The sequence below is a fragment of the Ascaphus truei genome, chromosome 3 (assembly GCF_040206685.1).
Source record: "Ascaphus truei isolate aAscTru1 chromosome 3, aAscTru1.hap1, whole genome shotgun sequence".
Lineage (NCBI taxonomy): Eukaryota > Metazoa > Chordata > Amphibia > Anura > Ascaphidae > Ascaphus > Ascaphus truei.
In genome coordinates, this window is record NC_134485.1 from 77,826,130 (window position 1) to 77,846,159 (window position 20,030).

At 39.8% G+C, this 20,030-nt stretch overlaps 1 protein-coding gene across 1 annotated transcript in view; it reads left to right on the plus strand.

Moving 5' to 3' along the window:
- NLK (nemo like kinase) overlaps positions 1–10,913 on the plus strand; it is a 217,275-nt gene extending 206,362 nt beyond the window's left edge. The window contains exons 10-11 of the mRNA XM_075594349.1: positions 6,853–6,946; positions 8,538–10,913. Coding sequence (XP_075450464.1) covers positions 6,853–6,946; positions 8,538–8,592 — 149 coding nt within the window. The 3' untranslated portion in view covers positions 8,593–10,913. The remainder of the gene's footprint in view (positions 1–6,852; positions 6,947–8,537) is intronic.
- The last annotated feature ends 9,117 nt before the right edge of the window (positions 10,914–20,030 follow it).

Below are 20,030 nucleotides of genomic sequence, written 5' to 3' on the forward strand. Positions count from 1 at the left end.
ATAATGATAATACTCACACGGGCCTGTGTGAGCACGTGGGTGGTAAAGGTATCTTTAAAGGTGATCCTCAGAAGATCCTAAGGTACAATTGAACCAAGCTCCAGTCCTGATTAGTGAAGAGGGGGGCGGGGGGGAGGGTGTGAGAAGGCACAAGGTGGGCTAAAAAGGAATACACATCAGGGTTTTCTTTGCTCCTTTTTAAGATTTGTACGCCTGGTTGAGCTGTGCCCTGTCAGTCCACATCTCTGGTGTCTCTTTCTCCCTCGGTGGAGTGGTAGATATTCCACAAGTCAATAAAAAATATATAATGCTTTATTTAAACAATAATATCCAAACTTACATAAACAAATGGCGTCATGCAGCACCCCAGGAGTCCGCTTTCGTGACTGCTAAAGATGGAAGCCCCTCCTCCGCGTCCGGATGCTGGACTAGCGTCACGTCTGTTTCTTCCTATGGTGGACGCTGTCACTCGCACACCAGTGTTAAACCCACCCCCTCCCCCCCAAAGAAAAAATCATTACCTTAGCGGATAGCTGCTACGGTATCTTTATTCATAGTGTGCGTGAGCAGGTGGTCTCCTGAGCTGAACAAAAATGATTTCCGCCTCAGGGACCCCCTTCTTCCCGAGATACAGGCCTCGGTATGGGGTGCCGGTATTCCCGCAATGTTAAAGCCCTCTGATCACGTGACACAAAGGATTTTAGCATTTGGGTGAATCCAGTCAGTAAACCATGTGACACCATCCAGTTTTTTTTTTGGTAACAATTTTTTTATTGGTCAGTCACAGATAAATTTACATACAGTAGTGTCGTGGGCCCACAACATCTCTGCTCGTTATTTCCAGAGAAGGACCAATAACAGTTTTCCTTTTACAGTAGGCTAAAGAGTATTGGGAAGAGGAGGGGGGGGAGGAGACAAACATGGGAGGGGGGGGGAAAGAGGGGAAGGGGGGTATGTGGGCTTGCCCAGAGGTGTCCCGGAGTAGCTCTCCAATTGTTTGGGGGTGGCTGCTAGACCTAGGTGCTTTGACTTTTTTGGGGGTTTATCTCTCGATCCAGGGGTCCCATGTGTTCCAGAACTGGGGCATTTTCTTTTGGAGCATGGCCGTAATCTTCTCCATAGTCATGACCTCATTAGCCCTTCTCACTACTGTGGTTCTCGAGGGGGCCTTAATCAGTTTCCAGGCTGCCGCTATAGAGCATCTGGCCGCTGTCAGCATGGCCCTGATCAGCCGGGACATTGGTGGGGGGAGGTCGTCTATGGGTTTGCTCAGCACCATGGTCGGGGTCCAGGGGGAGAGGGATTCCAGTGATCTCGTATATAAGTGTCTGGATCTTGGTCCAGAACTTCTGGATCTCCGGACATGACCACCAAATGTGGGCCATGTCTCCCTTTTGACCACATTCCCTCCAGCACAGGTCCGGTGTGCCGGGGTAGACCTGGCTCAGCCTAGCCGGGGTCAGGTACCACTGGAACATAATTTATAGATGTGTTCTTTTATCGTCGTACAAATTGAGGTTTTAGGGGCTTGCTCCCAAATGTCCTCCCAGTCTTCCAGGTCTATTGGGAGACCTAGTTCATCCGACCATTTTTGCATATATCGGTGTTTCGGGGGGTCTGATGTCGGTTCGGTGCTTTTGTATATCCGTGATATCAGGCCTCTCTGGTATATGTCTTTGAGACATAGGGTTTCAAATCGGGTCAGCCGGGGGAATTTGGAGGTTTGAGACAGTGAGTGTAGGAAGTGCCTAAGTTATAAATATTTAAATAGATGAAGGTCTTGGGTCTGGAATTTGTTCTTTAATGCCTGAAAAGTTAGGATATCTCCCTTCTGCAGTAGATCGGCAACCATCCTAATATTGAGACCCTGGAATTGGTCAAATTGTCTTGTGGAACACCCTGGTGGGAAGTTGGGGTTCCCAAAGAGTGGGGTGAGCTGGGAGGGAGAAGCTAGCAGACCATACTTCCCTTTGCTTTTGATCCATGCGTCCCACGTACATCTCATTGCTCCGAGGCCAAACCTCTGTGGCCCACTCCTTCTCCCTCCTGTGGTCCAAAGTGCCACTTGGATGGAGTGAGGCTGTGCGTAATGTGACTCTATTGCGAGCCAACAGGCCGAGGCTGGGTCGCAATTCCAAACTACAGCCTGCTTCAATTGTGCTGCGAGGTAATATCTGACTAAGTCGGGGACCCCCATGCCTCCTCTTGCTCTTGAGGAGAGCATCACTGACCTTGGAACCCTAGGTCTCTTATCGTTCCAAATGAATTGGAGCATTAATGATTGGATGTTCTTTAGAGCTGGGCGTGGCACGACGATGGGGAGGGTTTGGAAGAAATATAGTAACCGTGGGAGGACGTTCATTTTTATGGACACTATTCTTCCAAACCAGGAAATTTGGTGTTTTTTCCATGTTTCCAAGTCTTTTTTAATCTGGTCAAATAGGGGGGGGTAATTGTGTTGATAAAGGGAGTTATATGAGTTTGAAATTTTGACCCCCAGATATTTTATATAGGTGGAGCTCCACTTGTATTTGTAGTGGGCTTGGATAAGTTTCCACGTCTGGGGAGGGAGATATTTAAGGCTTCCGATTTGTCTATGTTAACCTTATAGTCAGAGACCTGCCCAAATTGAGTCAGATGCCTTTGAAGGCTAGGAAGGGAGGAAAGGTGGTCATCGAGGGTCAGAATCACATTGTCCGCGAATAGGGAAATTTTATACTCTCGGTCCGCAATTTGGATCCCCTTGATACTTTTTTCGGCTCTAATTTTGGCCGCTAGAGGTTCAATGGTTAGGGCAAATAAGGGGGAAAGCGGGCAGCCCTGTCTGGTCCCGTTCCTGATTTTTATTGGATCCGAGAATCCACCTGATAGTTTGACGTACGCTGTTGGGTTTTGATAGAGGGCTCTCACTCCCTCTAGGAAAGGGCCAATGAAGCCGAACCTCAGCATTGTTTGGTCTAAAAAAGACCATTTGATTCTGTCGAACGCTTTTTCAGCGTCGAGGCTCAGAATCATTGCTTTGGATCCGGTGAGATGCACGTGGTCTATTATATCCACAATTTTGCGGGTGTTGTCGGAGGCCTGTCTTCCTGAGACAAACCCTACTTGATCTATGTGTATGAGTCTAGGGAGAATTGGATTTAGCCTGTTTGCCAAGATCTTACTGTAGATTTTGAGAGCGGTATTTAACAGGGAGATGGGCCTGTAGTTACCGCAGAGGAGCGGGTCTCTACCCTCCTTGTGGATTATAGACAGATTTGCCACTGTAATCGTAGCGGGGATTGGTTACCCTTGGAGGAAGGAGTTGAACATATCTAATAGGTATGGGGAGAGGATTGGCATGAACATTTTAGAATAAGAGTTCGAGAAACCGTCTGGGCCTGAGGTTTTGGCTACTTTGAGTGATTTAATGGCTTCAGATAGTTCCTCTTGGGAGACATTTTTATTTAACTTCTCCAGCTCTTCCTGGGATAGGGTGGGCAGGTTGCATTGCTCTAGATATTGTGAGATAGTATTAAGGCTAACCGGGTCCTGGGTTGGGGGGTGAAGGTTGTAAAGGTCAGAGTAAAAGTCTGCAAATTCCTGTGCTATCTCTTTATCTATGTATGTGGTCTGTCCATTTCGTGTCTGTATGCGGGCTATCTGAGATTTGACTCTCGTGCCCCTGAGTTTTGAGGCTAGAAGCCTGTCAGCTTTATTGCCTTTATCGAAGAATTTTTGCTTCGACCACCTTAGTGCCTTCTCTACTTCCTCGAGTTGGGTCTGTTTGAGGGCCGATCTAGCTAGATTTAGTTGTTTAAGCGTTTTTTTAGATGCCGTAGTTTTATGCTGCTGTTCTAGCTTGGTGATCTTGTCTAAGATCTCTTTTTGGAGCTTAAGTTTAATTTTCTTTTTGTGTGATGCGATTGAAATCAGGTCTCCTCTGATGGAGGCTTTATGGGCCTCCCAGAGCATGACTGGGGCGGAGACTGAACCTGCATTAATTTGAAAGAACATTGATAGCTTTTGGCGGAGTACCATTTCTGTGTCAGGGCAGTTTAACATGGAATCATTTAATTTCCATCTGTATTGGGTGTTTTTCACAAAGGGTATGGATAGGGTGAGTTCAATTGGTGCATGGTCGGACCAGGTGATTGGGCCTATGTTTGACTGGGAGGACGCCTGGAAGATGTTGCTAGTACCTAGAAAATAGTCGATCCTCGAGTAGGACTGATGAGGGGTGGAGAAGGTATAGTCCCTCTGACCCTGGCACCATCCAGTTTTTTAAAGGATATGACACATCCTCTTTATAAAAAATGGCTGGCATCACATGGTTTACAAGAACCAATAGGATGACCCCAATCATATTGGTTCTTGTAAACCATGTGATGCAGGCATTCTGTTTTTTTGTGACGTCATCTTTAAGGGAAAGGAAGCAGAGCCTATCTGATTGGCTGACTGGTTGACTAAGTACCCCCTTCACTCACCCCCTCTGCTCCCAATAAACCTGCTATTGTGCCTTAACCCCTTCATTGTGAAGCTGCTTACATTTTATTTTTATTCAGTGTTCCCGAGTTACAGGCCCAGTTATGGGGTGCCGGTATCCCCGCCATGTTAAAATCCTTCACGTCACGTGACCGGAGGCCTTTAACATTGCGGGAATACCGGCACCCATACAGGTGCCTGTATCTCGGGAAGCAGGGGTTCCCCAAGGCTGAAATCAACTTTGTTCAGCTGAGAAGACTCCCTGCTCACACACACTATGAATAAAAATATAATGTAAGCAGCTTCATTACCTTAGTAGCACATCCAAAGAAAAAAATCATTACCTTAGCGGATAGGTGCTATCTAGCACACCTTGCTTGGTATACCACTGCACTAATTTACTATCTAATTGATAGACCTGAATCTATGTGCTGTCATGATAAACTATAGCAAACATCATGGGGATTTTAAAGCACTGTAAATAGTTTTTACTTATGTCGCTTACACATTAATAAATTATTTTATTATTTGTTCTAGTAGGAGACAATAAATACCATTATATATAGCTTGGTAGTTGTATATTCTTTATATACTTCGGAATGCCTCAAAGTAGTGTGAATATTGATATTCTCAAGACTATTGTGTCAGTAATAAATTTGGCATACTTTGTCCCTGGGTGCAATATGAGGGTTCTTGTGTAGGATTTCTTTCCCACACTACATGTTGTTGGTTTAAAGCAGAGGTGCGCAAACTGGGGTGCGCAAACTGAGGGGCGCAAGATTGTTCATGGGGGTGCGGCGGGTTGCAGAGGCCCCGCGCTCTTCCCCAAGGCATTTAAATTAATGCTGGGGGATCGCGTGAGGCCACTGCAACTTCACTTACCTTCTCTTCGGCGACGCGTTGCCATGGCAATGTGGCATCATGTGACGTCATGTTGGCATGGCAACGTGACGTCACATTACCCCGCTGCGTCATTTGACGCCGGAGAGGAGGTAAGGGAGGGGGGCGCGAACAGGAAGGGGGCGCACACTGGAAAGATTGCGCACCGCTGGTTTAAAGTATAGCAAAACCCTGACCTGTTTTGGGGGTTCCCTGTGTCATAGAGACATGAGATTTTGGCAGTGTAAGTTTTAGGTGGGATATTTGGGCAAAAATGTATTTGTTTTGTTTGCAGGAGTTCGGGGGCCGAGTTACTGGTAGTCTCCCTGATTCTCCCTGGCGTGCCGGCACTATTTGTGTGTACGCGGGGTGAATTACAGTGGGGCTGCACAGTGTTTCCCAGACTCCTGGTTTTTGAGCCCAGGTATCCCAAACTAATTTCCCACACATATATAAGATTCCCCCAGGTTTATACTTTATTAAAGTATGGTATATAGTGTGTTATACTGTATGTATAAATATCTATGCAGTCAGCCTGAGCATTTACATAGGAGCCAGGATGTCTGCATAGACATCTGAACTCAAAGGAGAACCAGGATGTCCAGAGGTGTCAGACCATTTGGTTTAGCAGGGCGGGGTAGAGGAACAGGCCCAAAAGCCATCTTTGTTCTCTGAGACACTGTGGAGCCTGCCCAGCAGGTGGCCATGAGTGGGCTTGGGGGAAAGTGTGGCTTGGCACACCCCTTCCTCTGACATCACCAGCAAGATGAGCCACGCTGGTGGGAAAAGTTCCCACGCTCTGAGTGGTGGGAAATCCCTTTTTATGTTAAACATAGGACACAGAAGTCTATGAAAGGGGCTGCCGGAATCAGAGCCCTCTCTCTCAGTCTTCAGACTTACAGGTAATCTTGGGACTGGTCCAGTGAAGCCCCGGTAGGGGTTCCCAGGTGTTTTGCTTGCAATAGCAAAGCACTAGGAATTGAGGTGCCAGGGAATCCTAAGCCTAGCTGAGTGCCAATTCTGAGGAATAAGGTTACTTGTTCTTGGCATAGTCCAGCGACGTGGAGCAGACAGGGTAAGCGTTTTGCTAAAGCATGCGCCCTGCAACTAGGAAAGTCTAGTTTTCAACCCCCAGACCCCAGTAAATGTGTATATTCCATCTGTATTTTGTATTTCATTGTGTGTACGTGGGTTTACCCAAATAAACCTCATTTTATTCCGCCATCTTGTTTTGCCTAGTATGATCCCAGATATAAATTTGTTAAAAGTCCTGGTCTCCCGTGACAACGCCCTGTGTTTTATTGGAGTGGCACGAGAAGAGATGCCATTGCTGAATTACGGGGCCGTGTCATTTCTAATACCATGCAAAAATGATTTTTCTCCATTTTAATTCAAAAATGAACTGTGTAATATTCTTCACTTGTGATTTAATGCATATTTACAGTGTAATGTCAAATTCTTTAGGCTTGCGCTTTTATCAATGATTTTATTTTTTATTTATTTTTGCAGATATCATTCATCAATTTATTTTGGAACAGCAGAAAGGAAACAGAGTTCCCCTGTGCATCAACCCTCAGTCTGCTGCTTTTAAAAGCTTTATAAGGTATGTGTCATTTCGAGTGCAAAATATAACTCAACGCCGTATTCAATGTTAAATAACTTGGTGGGAATATTAGTGCATTTCAGATACTAAGCCCCTAATTGCCCCCTTTGTTTTTATGCCCATTTATTAACCTTAATATTCCATCATAATGAAACACTGGATTTTTTTTATACTGAAGTACACTTACAATAATAATAATAATGAGTTGCAATTAAATAAATGTCCACTGCTAAATTATCAAAGCTTCTAGAATGTTGGTGTTTAGTCATTTTTAGCAATTAGTTAGAGAATTTACGTTATCTTCTCATATTTTCACACCATTTTTCTGCCAAACGAAGCCTTCAAAAATCTGTATTTCAATCGGTGTTTTCGTAGGGGGAAAAATGTATGTCTAGGCTACTATAAATCTGCTTTAATTAAACAATGTGGTCAAAAAAGCATTTATCCACTCGGTGAGTATTTTAGCCCCAATTCTAATAATGTAATAATCATTCTTTGGAAGTTCTTGTTGATCTTAAATAATAGGTCCCGTAAATCTTTTCCCCCCGTGAGTTTTGCATTGTAATGTCTGCTCAGATGATAATTTCTTTGACTATTTTGAGTACTTTTACTGATTTTATCTTTTTTAACGCAGAATATAAGACAAACGATGGCATTCAGTAGGGAACGATACGGGTTATTGCACCTCAACCCTGCGTTAACATTCATTGACTTGAATGGCAGTTAATACGGGATCACGATGTGATAACCCATATCGCACCTTAGTGAATCTCCCCCAAATTGTTGCTTCAAACTATTGTATTAAATTTAAACACCTAGTGGAAGATTTAGCAACGTGCTGTTTTATGGTCTATGCCCCAAGCACATATTTGTTCTTTTTATGTGGTCCTACCCACTTTATAATACCTTTATGTGAATTCAGCTTAAGCTGCTATTGGTGTTGTAGTTATTACGTTGTCCCTCTTCTCTTTACTTCTCCCAGCCCTGCATTTTGCCTGCATTCCACTGGTCTGCTATTCTACCATGTGCATTTCACATGGATAGATGATTCCTATTTGCTCCCTTCAGCGGCCTTATGAGAGTTGCAAGGTCAAATGGCAACACTCCAACAAAGGTTTAACGTGTAGACCTTGAACTGCACTATTGGTTTCTTCACTGGCTCTACCCTTCTGACCTATTGACTCTGCACCAAGTGTAGAGACAGAAGCATAGATAAGGCCAGCTTATGTTAATTAATTATTGTACAGTATGCAGTCAATGTGCTACATTGAGCACTAGATTGCATTATCTTCAGACATTTAAATATTCCTGCATACTATACAATATTATGCTTGGGCAGATTTGAAGCAAATTAATTTGCTCACGTGACTAGGTGAGATCCAATAAATTGGAAGAGAATTAATATTGTTCAAAGCGATCTCAATCACATAGTTGGCCTTATTGTTCTTCGTATACTGTTCCTTTTGTACACACGTCCTGTCCTTTCACTCAAGTTCTTCTCTGAGTGTTGAAACAGTGTTTATTGTTGATGTGTTACATGCAATAAATATATTATAATATGTAATTTATGTTTTCTTTTTTATTCTTCTAGTTCCACTGTTGCTCAGCCATCCGAGATGCCACCGTCTCCCCTGGTTTGGGAATAAGAGTGGAAGACATACTACTGAAGATGTCATGTAGCTTTTCACTGGAGTCTGGGAATTGCAATTCTGGAGGTTGATCATGCTTGTACTGTAATTTTACTAATTAAGTTTTAAATTGGCAACCACTATGTGTAAAATGAATATCATATTTAAGATAAGGTGTACAAGTGACTTTCAATCCTATAAAGTCAGTGGTTGCACTTCTAAAAGAGTTTAACCAATTACTGCTTATTTTATTAATTCTAAGCAGTTTCATGGCTCAGAACAAATTGATAATTGCACCAGATTTGTGGAAGAAATGGGTTTTGTAGGTTGGTTCTAAGTTTTTAAATATTGTTTTATTTATATTTTTAATTAAAGCGACACTGTACAAAACATTTTGATACTGAGCCATTCCTGAACCCTTCTTTTTATGTTGATACAAGCAATTAGTAAAATACAGAGATCTTTTGGAGACCAATCATGAAGTACTTCCTGAGAAGAGGGAAAGACCACAGAGTGGGGATGTCTTCTATTGATCAGGCTCAGTAGCTTGATAGCTTCATACTAGTGCCACGCTGGAAACATGTTGCTATTCAACTACTATAAAAACAGAAGGTTTTGTGGTTAGAATGAGTGCATCTGCAATTAGAGGGAATTAAACTTTGGTTTTATTCCCAATATAAATATATAAAATATATATTTAATCTATTTTTCTTAGATTTCTTTTTCTTTCTTACCTTGAAGTCCTGGGCATGCCTCATTATCCATCTGTGTAAATAATTTCATTCATGGGCTCATTTCTAAAAGTCCCTCTCATGTCCCGCTGTACAAAGGTGAGCTAGCTGGCACTTTTTTTTTTTTTTAGTTTTTAGTTAGTAAACATTTTTTTGTGATCTTTTTCTTTCCTCTTGCACTGGACAGTTAAAAGCGAGGAAAGACAAAAAGTAAAATCAGAATAAAGCAGCACATAGGGAATAACTTTAACTGTGTTTTGTGTACTTAGTTAAGAACAGCTGTGGAAGTCCTAAAATGTCACAGTAGAAAATTATTTTAAGAACTTTTTTCCTTTTTTTTGTTTTGTTAAAACACTGATATATTCTGTGTATATGTATATACAAACACAAATTGAAGGCCTCTACCTCCTGGAGTTTACAACTCGGCTTGTTTCACTCCAAATTATTATTCTTTTTTAGGTTCAGTGTGCAGACTTGAAACTTGAATGTTCCTTCCAACTTTTATATGTAAGCATTACAATACAGTAAAACAAGAAAACAGAAGATAGCTTTTCACCTATATAAAGGAATTTTAAGTGATTATCCGTGTAAAAGTACAAAAATCAACATCTTAGGGGGAAGACTTTGGTGTTTGTAATGGACAATTGTTAACATTATTGTAACTTATCTTGGAAGAATATTTTTTATCCTGAATGAGCTGGATTGTAATAGGAGGAGACTAAAAAATACATTGTGGGAATTTTGTTGTTGTTGCTTGTTTTAAGTTTTCATTTTTGGGAAGTTTAACTTCAATGAAGTACCTTTTGCTGTGAAAGACAATGTACATTTGAATTCCAAATTTCAGATATGGCATAGCATCTTTTTCTACTTTATTATTATTATTATTTTTTTTTTTCTAAAGCCGCTCCTAAGAAAATAAAAAATAAATTCCATCTGAAATAGTTCAACTCGGGTGTATGAAAAACACATTTTTGTCACCGAAAACAAAACACATAAAAAGATGGAGCGAGACACCTGGGGTTGAAAGGTTTCTAGCTTTGTGGATGGTCATACGACACTCTTGCTGGTCACTTTGTAAAATGTAGATTTGAAGTACAGTGGTGAAACCATTAAATGTGACATTTAAAAAAATAAACAAAAAAGAAACGTGTTTTGTTTTATTTTTACTGTATATTTCAAGGGAAATGTCGTTTTCGAAACATCATTTTACGGTCAATTATGTGGCATATGTAACCCATGCTAAAACTGCACTCTAAATGTTTTATATTACAGTCGATAATACATGTACATGGCCAACTGCTGTACTTGTTCTATTCAATAGCAATATTGCTTTAGAAGAGCCTCACAACTCATGATTTGAAAACTCATTCAGTGCTTATGAGAAGTCAAATATGGAAGAGCATAATAGCACTTCAACCAGATAGACATTTTGATTTGTCTATTCACAATTTTGTTTTAAATTCTTTAGGCTGTGATGCAATTTAGTGGACCAACATTGTAGTTCTTCATACATTGAATTATAGTGTTAAGAGATTTCAAAAACCTTGTCGGTTTCTTCTTTAAGTGCACGGAAACACTTTCTTTACAATCTTTCAGATACTTTTTTTTTTTTAAATTTCAAGCAGGCTGTTTCAGTTATTTTTCGTTAATCAAAAATATAGTAGCCCATATTAAAGATATTGGAGTGAAATAGCTCATCAATAAATATATCATTTATAATTTTCTGTGTTTCCCACATCATTTAAGATGTTCCTAAGTGTTCATTAGATTTAGGCCTGAATACCATATGTTGTGCATGTCCCTGCATTCATGTAAGAACAGTGACTATCTTCTTTTATGGGTGTTTCATAAGTCTTGTTAGAATACATTGGTGGAAGCTAAAACCAGATGTGTTAGAAGCATATTTGAAAAATAAAGAAAACTGCTCAATTACCTTCTTATTAAGTACTCATTCTTATCAGTTAAATGAACGTTTCCTTCCACCCATTTTTTATATTGATTTTCATTCATACCAGGAAGTCCTCCATAGCTGAACTGCGATATTTGTAGCTCCCCCCACCTTGTTTCTGAGATGGTTACTGGTTTAGTTCCTGGTGTTCCTGGATATTCAAAGATGGCCCCTGGGGTTGCCATGTAGGATCACAAGAACCAGGAGCACCGGTCTCAGCAAGTATCTTATTTGTTTATTGTGGTGTGCAGCTTCTCTTGTGAATGCCAGTCACTTGATAAAGTCCCCTAGGAGGGATGAAACGTTGTGTTTTGTGCTGAATACATTTTTCTAAAGAAATCCGAAGTTGTCCTGGATCTTTCTACTTTCTCTTGTTGCCATGTAGGAAACACCCACATCATCATCACCCTGATGTTGCCACACCCTATTGGCCCACTGACACAAAGCCAATTTGGTGACTATTTTGATTCCTTGAATGAGAAACAAAACACCATTAACTGGAAGAGTAAGTAATCTTGGGAACCAGGGGGTCCCTGAAGGACCACCTATTTAAATTGCTGCTACACTTCTATGGTGTGTCCTAACAAAATACATACACAATGTAGTGAATATTTAATTTGCAGCAAGACAACGGGGGAAAGTTCTCAATTTATGCAGCATTACCAGGGAGCATGCAATCTGTACTCTTTCAAATAGAATTGTAATGTAGTATAAGATGCTGCAATTAAGTGGTACAGCATTCTTAATAAAGTCCACGGATAATATTTATATATTTTCTTTTCTCTAGAACAGATTTCAAGAAAATTATTCAAAATATGCTAAAATAGACGTCTGCTTTGCACATTACAGTATTAATATAACTTTTTTTTCACTGACAATATGAAAAAAATATAAATTGTTCCTAAAGATGTAGTTCTTTTGTTGAGTATCTGTGACTAGGTGTAATCAAAACATTCATTTTTACACACTGAATGATTTGTGTAGGTAGGTAAAATGTCCAGAAACAAGTTAAGAACTTGCCTTCCAAAGTTTCACATCAATATTCATAGGATATAGGAAATGTTTGAGAGCCCATTCTACATTTATCCCAGAATGGGACAGTGTTAAGAGAATTCATCAAAAACATCTCGCGCTTATTCACCTGTTTAATTCTATCGCCCCCTCGTATAGGGGCCGATAAATAATCAATAGCAGAAAAACAAAAATTAGTAAATTTTCCAGATGAACAGTTGGCAAAATGTCTAGAAACTGGAAGCATAATATCTTGTTTCTTAATGGAACGAATATGTTTCATAATTCTGACCTTTAGAGGTCTAATGGTCCTACAACATATCCCTAACCACAGCCACAGGTAAAGTAATACACAACAAAATTGGAATTACAATGAATAAAAGCTGCAATGTTGTGTGTTCTCTTACTGTATACAACATTGATTGTTTTTATTGCATTAGCATAACAACAAATACTACAATTAACCACATTTGACAAGTTAAACGACAAAAAGATTATCGATGGGTTAAACAGCTGAATAAGCGTGAGATGTTTTGGATTCATTCTCTTAACACTCTGTCCCCTTCTGGGATAAATGTAGAATGGGATCTCAAACATTTCATATGAATATTGATTTTTTGATCTGGACGCATAATATTACTGTCTCTTTAAGGTCCGTCTGACATTCCTTGCACATCCCTGGTCCATGATACATTTGTATATAGATATTCATGTGATACATTTTCATGATACAGCTGTTTCTATTTTGTCTTTGAAAGTTGTCTCATTATATTGTGACTTTTTTTCAGGTGATAGGTTATCTCATAAATTACTCTTATCTCCCATGAATCTTTGTGGAATTAGACATATTATTGCCTTTGAGTTTCTATTGAATTACAAATGACACATTAATATATACTTTGCAAATCTCCCAGGTACCTCAGATGTGCTCCTTTTTTGCGCACGGCAGATTTTTAGGGATAGAAAAAAATAACATCTGTCTTTTTTTATACTGATCACCGGCTAAAAGGAAATGGCCAATCCGTTGCGGAATCCAAACTCTGGAAATTTCGACCATCTCTATTCATGTCACTGTTAACTAATCAAATACAACTCACACCCTACATAGTTTTTTTGGCTTTACAAATGTCTTCAGTTTCTAGGGGAAATTAAGCAATTAGCGACAGAGAAGCCCAGCGCAACATCCACTATGACACAAATACACAGTAAAATACTTTGATATTCTCTTCAAAAAGGGTAATTTAGTTTTACCCTTTGGCCAAAGCATTGCTGTTGTTTGTTAACTTATTTTCAGCTGTTGGAGGTTAGTGGCCCTCCTTCCCAGGGTTTAAGCTCACCCCTCCCCACTTCCCAAGTCAGCAGGTCTTTTTCATTCTGCTGGATATACAGTAGATCCAATGTTGGTCTTTCTCCCTCCTACTAGAGGTAAATGAGAATTTTAATCCTAATAGAGGTATATTAGTATTTTATCTGGTAGTGTTAGGACCTGCAAACTGGGTCTGCCTTGTCGTGGCTCGCAGGCTTACAACGCTTTGGCCAAAGGGTTAAACTAAAGGACCCTTTTTCAAGAGAATATATAAGTATTTTACTGTGTATTTTTGTCATATTGGATGTAGCATTGGGCTTCTCTGTCGCTTGTTGTATACATTTGCCACGCTCAATAGCTCTCCTTTTTGACACTTATATACATATATATTTTGTGGGGTCTCAGGGGTTCCTAAAATGAGCTTGCTGGGGTTCTGTGTGTTGTTTGAAATTAAGCAATTACAATATTGCAAGAGGAATTCTAGATTGGTACGTTATAATTTATTCTTGAGCACGTTAATTATGCTTAGGGGCCAAAGGTCACATCAAGAAAAGGTAATTTTTGAAAAATTTACGACAGTGTAAAAAAATTATGTAAATTGAATTAAGTATACCCTTTAATCGATATTAACGCTACAATTTTATGGCTTTATACTAATGTAAAATAGCATTCCATCAAAGGTGAAGTGTATTAAAATATGAAGCCAAGATAAAATATAATTTTTAATTATGGATAGTAGGCCGGAAGGCATTTTTATTTAAAGAAAATTGTTAAGTTAACTCTTCCCTATTGTGCTCATCTTTGGCTTTCGAACCCCCCTCTGTGTCTGATAATTATCCTTTTTTTAACCTGGTCCTGCCATGTTTCCTTCGTTTTGGACATATTGCTTCCAATGTTTGGCCAGCTTTGAGGCACCTGGCATTTCTAGACAAGCTTGACTGTTTACCTACAGTATGAATCCTTCCCTCACCCGTTTTTCCTTTGATTAGCCTTCATGTATTCTTTTCCCTTAGAAGTACCGTTCTTAACTTCTTCCAACAATCTACTTTTTTGACACCATTAGATACTTTGAAGATGTGTTTTAATCTCTCTTTTTTGGCTCCTTTTCCTATTCAAAATTAAGTAGATTAGCTCCCTCTTTCCCTTTCTGCTTCCAGGACTTCACCCATTGCAAAACCCATTTAAATTTTTTTTTTTTTTTGCTCAATGCTTCCCGTACATTTTTACATTGTTATTGCTCTCATCACATCATGAATTACCTGAATTTCACGGAGCGATATACATGGAAATAAATCAATAGTGGATACAGAAACATTACAAGATTTCAAGTACAAGACTGACACTACACGAGAGATTTTATATTTAGGTACTGCAGTCTGCAGCTAACTTGTTTTATTTGTAGTGGGTATTAAATGTTATTGTTTTATATGTATTTTATAGAAAAAAGAAACATACAGCGCAATCGCACAGGGATATCTAACCAATTATTACCACATATAGATATAGTAGGGGGTATTTAACCCTTACAATCTACCTGTCTCTGTCTGCTGCCAAATAGGTCAACAGCTCCACAAGCTTGTAAAGGAAAGATACCAGAAGAATGACCTAGGCGCACGGGGAGACAAAAGAGAGAAAAAACATAGGGTAGTATGTCTTGGAAGTTTAACCAATAAATGGTAAGATATGCACTCACAGCGTGTTGAATTAATTCAGGCGTTTTATCCACCCTGGGATCTGGAAATCGTTCAGTATATTAGGAACGTCTTTGAATCTGTGTCCTTGGATCCTACGACACTTCTTTTCAGCCAAGTCTCCTCCTCATGGGTGGTGATGTATATATAGGGAGAGGCAAAGGACAAACAGGATAGTGTAACACAGTTTTAATCATAAAAAAATAAATGAATCACAATAAGTAAAAACTCACACTTTGTGAGCTCTTTAAAAACAATTGAGAATTTCAGAGTCTCTCACACTCATATGATATAGCAATTCCCAGCTGGGCTTATAGTAGTCACTGATGACATATAGGTATTCCTATACACCTGAGTTGTTATCCTGGTGTATGGTATTTGTGTAGAAATACTGTTCAATAGCTGTGATACTCTCAGTACTAATAAGACCTAGTGCAGCTCTCTTATGGTGAGTCCTATTCAGGTTTCTCACCGCACTTTCAGTACTCCTAGTACTCACGGTACTTGCGAGACTTTAAAGTCCTAGTATTTTGTTTCCACACATGGCGTGTGTCACTGCCACAGCTCTGCAGCTCCAGCATTCAGCAACCGGTACCTCTGTCCTCTATGCTCCTCCGGTACCTCGGTCAGACGTGGTGACGTCACTGAGCTCTCGCGTGAGCACTGCACTCCCACGTGGGGCGTCGCTAATGCCGGGATCAATAGTATACCAAAAATAGTTTAAAAAACGTGTAGCTCTTATCACTACCATCCACTTATGTGCCACTAAACACTGTATAGTCCACGCCCTACGCGTTTCTCCTTGCGGCTTCGTCAGGGGCTAATCTCCCTATCTGTCCCTTACCTCAGGTTAAATACCCTCCTCCCTCAATAAATTGATTAATTGTTGAACTCACTAATTTACATATTAAATTACACATGCTTTATATCTATAGACTACTCCTACCTATGCACATCTTGATAATTGATTGAATCATTCATATTTATCATTCCACCATGAAATATATATATTGAATAAAATGCTAACAAAACGCAGAATCTATCACATCATGAATAACCTGAATTTCACGGAGCGATATGCATGGAAATAACTAAATCAATAGTGGATACAGAAACATTACAAGATTTCAAGTACAAGACTGACACTACACGAGAGATTTTATATTTAGGTACTGCAGTCTGCAGCTAACTTGTTTTATTTGTAGTGGGTATTAAATGTTATTGTTTTATATGTATTTTATACTGTTTCTGACAGAATGCTACTTAGTAGTGGCTCTGTGGGGTTACTGCGAATACAAAGTTCAATTATTCACCATGAACTTTATTCGAAACACTGTACTAAAGCAACACTATCTAGTGGGTTGTTATCTTGGATAATCATTCCCTGGCCTTGCATGTTAAACGATTATCATTCTCTGCAAGTCAATGATAGTAGAGTTGCCAGTGTATCTATTTCTGCAAACAAATCAGGCTAATTTAAAACAAACCAGCAGGGCAGGGCAGGGCATGGCTAGCAGCCGACTAAGATGACTGGTTGATCCTGCGGCTCTGTGCACACACACACACACAAATTAAGATTAAAACAAGAGAACAAATGTATAAAAGACTGAAAACAGAGGTAAATTGAAAAAACTCAATTTAAAACATATCGCCTAAAATAACACCAGTGATTCTCAGTTCTTTAAACGTTGTGACTGGGGTTGCTAGGAGTCCAGTATGGAACCGGACTGTCCTGTAAAGAATTAGAGGTAATACTGGACATGTATGTGTCCAGTATGCCCTCTCTGGACATAGTTACCTGACCGGCTTAGGGGGCAGCGGGATTTCCCCGAACAGGGAGAGAGCATGGCTGTTGCTTGGGGGCGGGGCAGCTTCCTCTGTTTTGATTGGCTGCTGCTGGGTAATGCAGCCAATCAGGAGGTGGTGTCAGGAGCACGGGAGTGGGACCAAGAAGAGGAGGAAACAGCATGTAGTGAGAGTGTGTATGTGCGCTCGTGTGTGTCTTGAATGTATTGCTCCTTTCACTGTTGTGTCCAGTATTTTTGGAGAAGGCACCTGGTGACCCGAGAGAGAGAGCACAACATCACTGCGTCGCTGGGGTTCCTCACCGGCCGCCCCAAGAGCTGCATCGGATGACTATTAGCGGTACTGCTTCTGCCTTTGCTATAAAAGAAGATCTTAAGCAATTACATATGAAAAAAAGTCTTCCAAGAGTTGGTATCTCAAATCAAGCAGGCCATCAATTAAGGAACATATTAACAGATATTAAAAAAAGCTATTTCAGACCAAGGCCACACAGTGAGCGCAACAGAAGGAGAAAAGCAACATTGTGTAGAACACCAAGAGGAAATGCTCCGCAGACTAGAACAGGGCAAACAAATACAAGATTTTCATTACCAATTAGAGGAACCAGATAATAGGAGGAGACTAAATAATGTACCCACCAGAGATGTCCCAGAGTCTGTTCCTCAGCAGGAAATAAACCTGTATCTGCAGAAACTATTCAGCAATTCTGAGTGAAGAGACGGGAGAAATAGCTCTGGCGAGAGCTCATACAGCACTGATGGCTCGACCTTCCCTGACTGAGCATCCTAGAGACATTATTGTCAGACTACATTACTTTGTGGACAAAGCAAAAAATCTTGTCCAGGGTCAGAAACATGAAGTCTATTAAAATTGAGGAAGTCGATATATTCTTCAACGGCATCAATTGGCAATACATAGTATTACAGGAAAAGTTGTTTTTTGTACATTCTTTTTGAACTGTCAAAGCTGATTCTCTTTGAGCAAAAAAACAAAGTTAATAGTTCCCTTTCAGAATAATTTGATATTAACAATGGGAACAGACAGGAGTCGCCCATCTCCCCTCTGTTTTTTGCTAGAGCCACTAGCGGAGAGGATTAGGGGAAACCTAGACATTTCAGGTATCCTAATAGATAAATGTAATTATAAACTAGCACTTTTTATGCTGATGATCTTCTGATAACTGTCTAATCCAGTTGTTATTGTGCCAAATCTGATGCAAGAATTTGAACTTTTTAGCAACATATCCAATTTTATGCCAAATACGGCATTAGAATCAATTTTTATTTGCCTTGGCACTAGCGGTCATAGTCTTTCTACATTAAATCACTTACTCATGGACAAAGCGGGTAATACTAAACAGCTATGCAGAATCTTGGGAGAAAGAACTGGGAGAACAAATATTCATAGAGAACTGAAATAAGATGAGATATTTTAAATAAATCTTCGATCGCCATTAAAATGATGAACTTGCTGAAATGGTACCACAATCCTGTTAAATTACATACCTTCCCGCACCCCCTCATCCCCCCAGTTTCTGACCTTTGCTGGAGGTGTGGCAAAAGAGGGACTATGACCCATGTTTGGTAGAATTGTCCACAGATCATGGCATTTTCGAAGTAGGTGATAGAGAGAATTGAAACAATTACCTCTATTAAAATATTTGTAGATCTGTGGATCATCTGACTAATTAGAAACAGAATCCCCGGGTACAAATTAAAGCAATCTTTGATTCTGCATCCCATAAACGCAGCGAGATGCACGGTCCCATTATTTTGGAAACCAGAAGTCCCTCCTCACATTGAGGGGTGGCAACATTTTGGGAAATGCACTACATCGAAAAATTAACCAATATATTGCAGGGCAAAAAGGAGAAGTTTGAAGAACCTTGGGTGACGTATCAGAGTTGTGGATATATCCCGTTTTTTACCCTTTGTAGATGCAAACAAATTCTCGTTCAGCTTCATATCTTGTCAAAGAAAAATTACGTTTTATAAAAACATTAACTTTATTGTTGCACAGATACTGAGGCAATCAGAATAAAAGTCACCATTGGCTTAACTCGATTCCCACCCTTGAAGAGCGCTTCTTAATGCAGGATGCAAAGCTGAACGAGAATTGATTCAAAACAAAAACCAAGGTTTACTTTGAGTATGGAATATGCGAAGTTTTTTGATGCACATGCAAAATGTTGATAAGCTGTGCCGTGTACAACTTAAATGTGAAGTAACTCATTCCAACATATACCATTAACTGTTTAAATTCTTCCCATGTTGTAGGGGCACTTACTTGAACCCAAAAATATTTTTTGCATTACTTGCCACTTTTGTTCCCTTTCCTTCCGAGATCACATAGTTATTTATTAAAATACAACAGTGTCAATTAGGTTTCTATCAATGAAATCCTTCACAAAATTAATATTTTAGAGAAATATGAATATATCTTTTTGTTATTTTTACGATTGATGATTTTGTAACAGATTCTTTCAATCTCAGCTAAAGGTTAATGCAACATTCTTCCTCAGTGAGGTGTGAATGAGACCCTAGCACAGTGTTTTTCACCAGGTTTCCGTGAGCATGCCTGAAGGGTTCCCGTACTTTTCAGGTCATTTGAAAATTGTACCAAATACAGAACAATTTTCAATGCATCTGATCTCGGACACACCATTAGAAAGGGTTGGGGTTCCTTACAATGCATCTGATCTCAGACATGCAATTAGAGAGGGTTGGGGTTCCTTACAATGCATCTGATCTCAGACACTATTAGAGAGGGTTGGGGTGTTGCAGAATGTCATAATATAATTATAGGGTTCCTTAACCAAAAAAGGTTTGAATTCACTTCCCTAGCCCATAAAATTAAGTACCATTTAGTAGTTCCATGAGTGCATGTGAGGGGAGTATACCTTTTACTGTATATGAAACGCATTTTTACCAATAAAAGATTTATATATTTGATTTAACAATAAG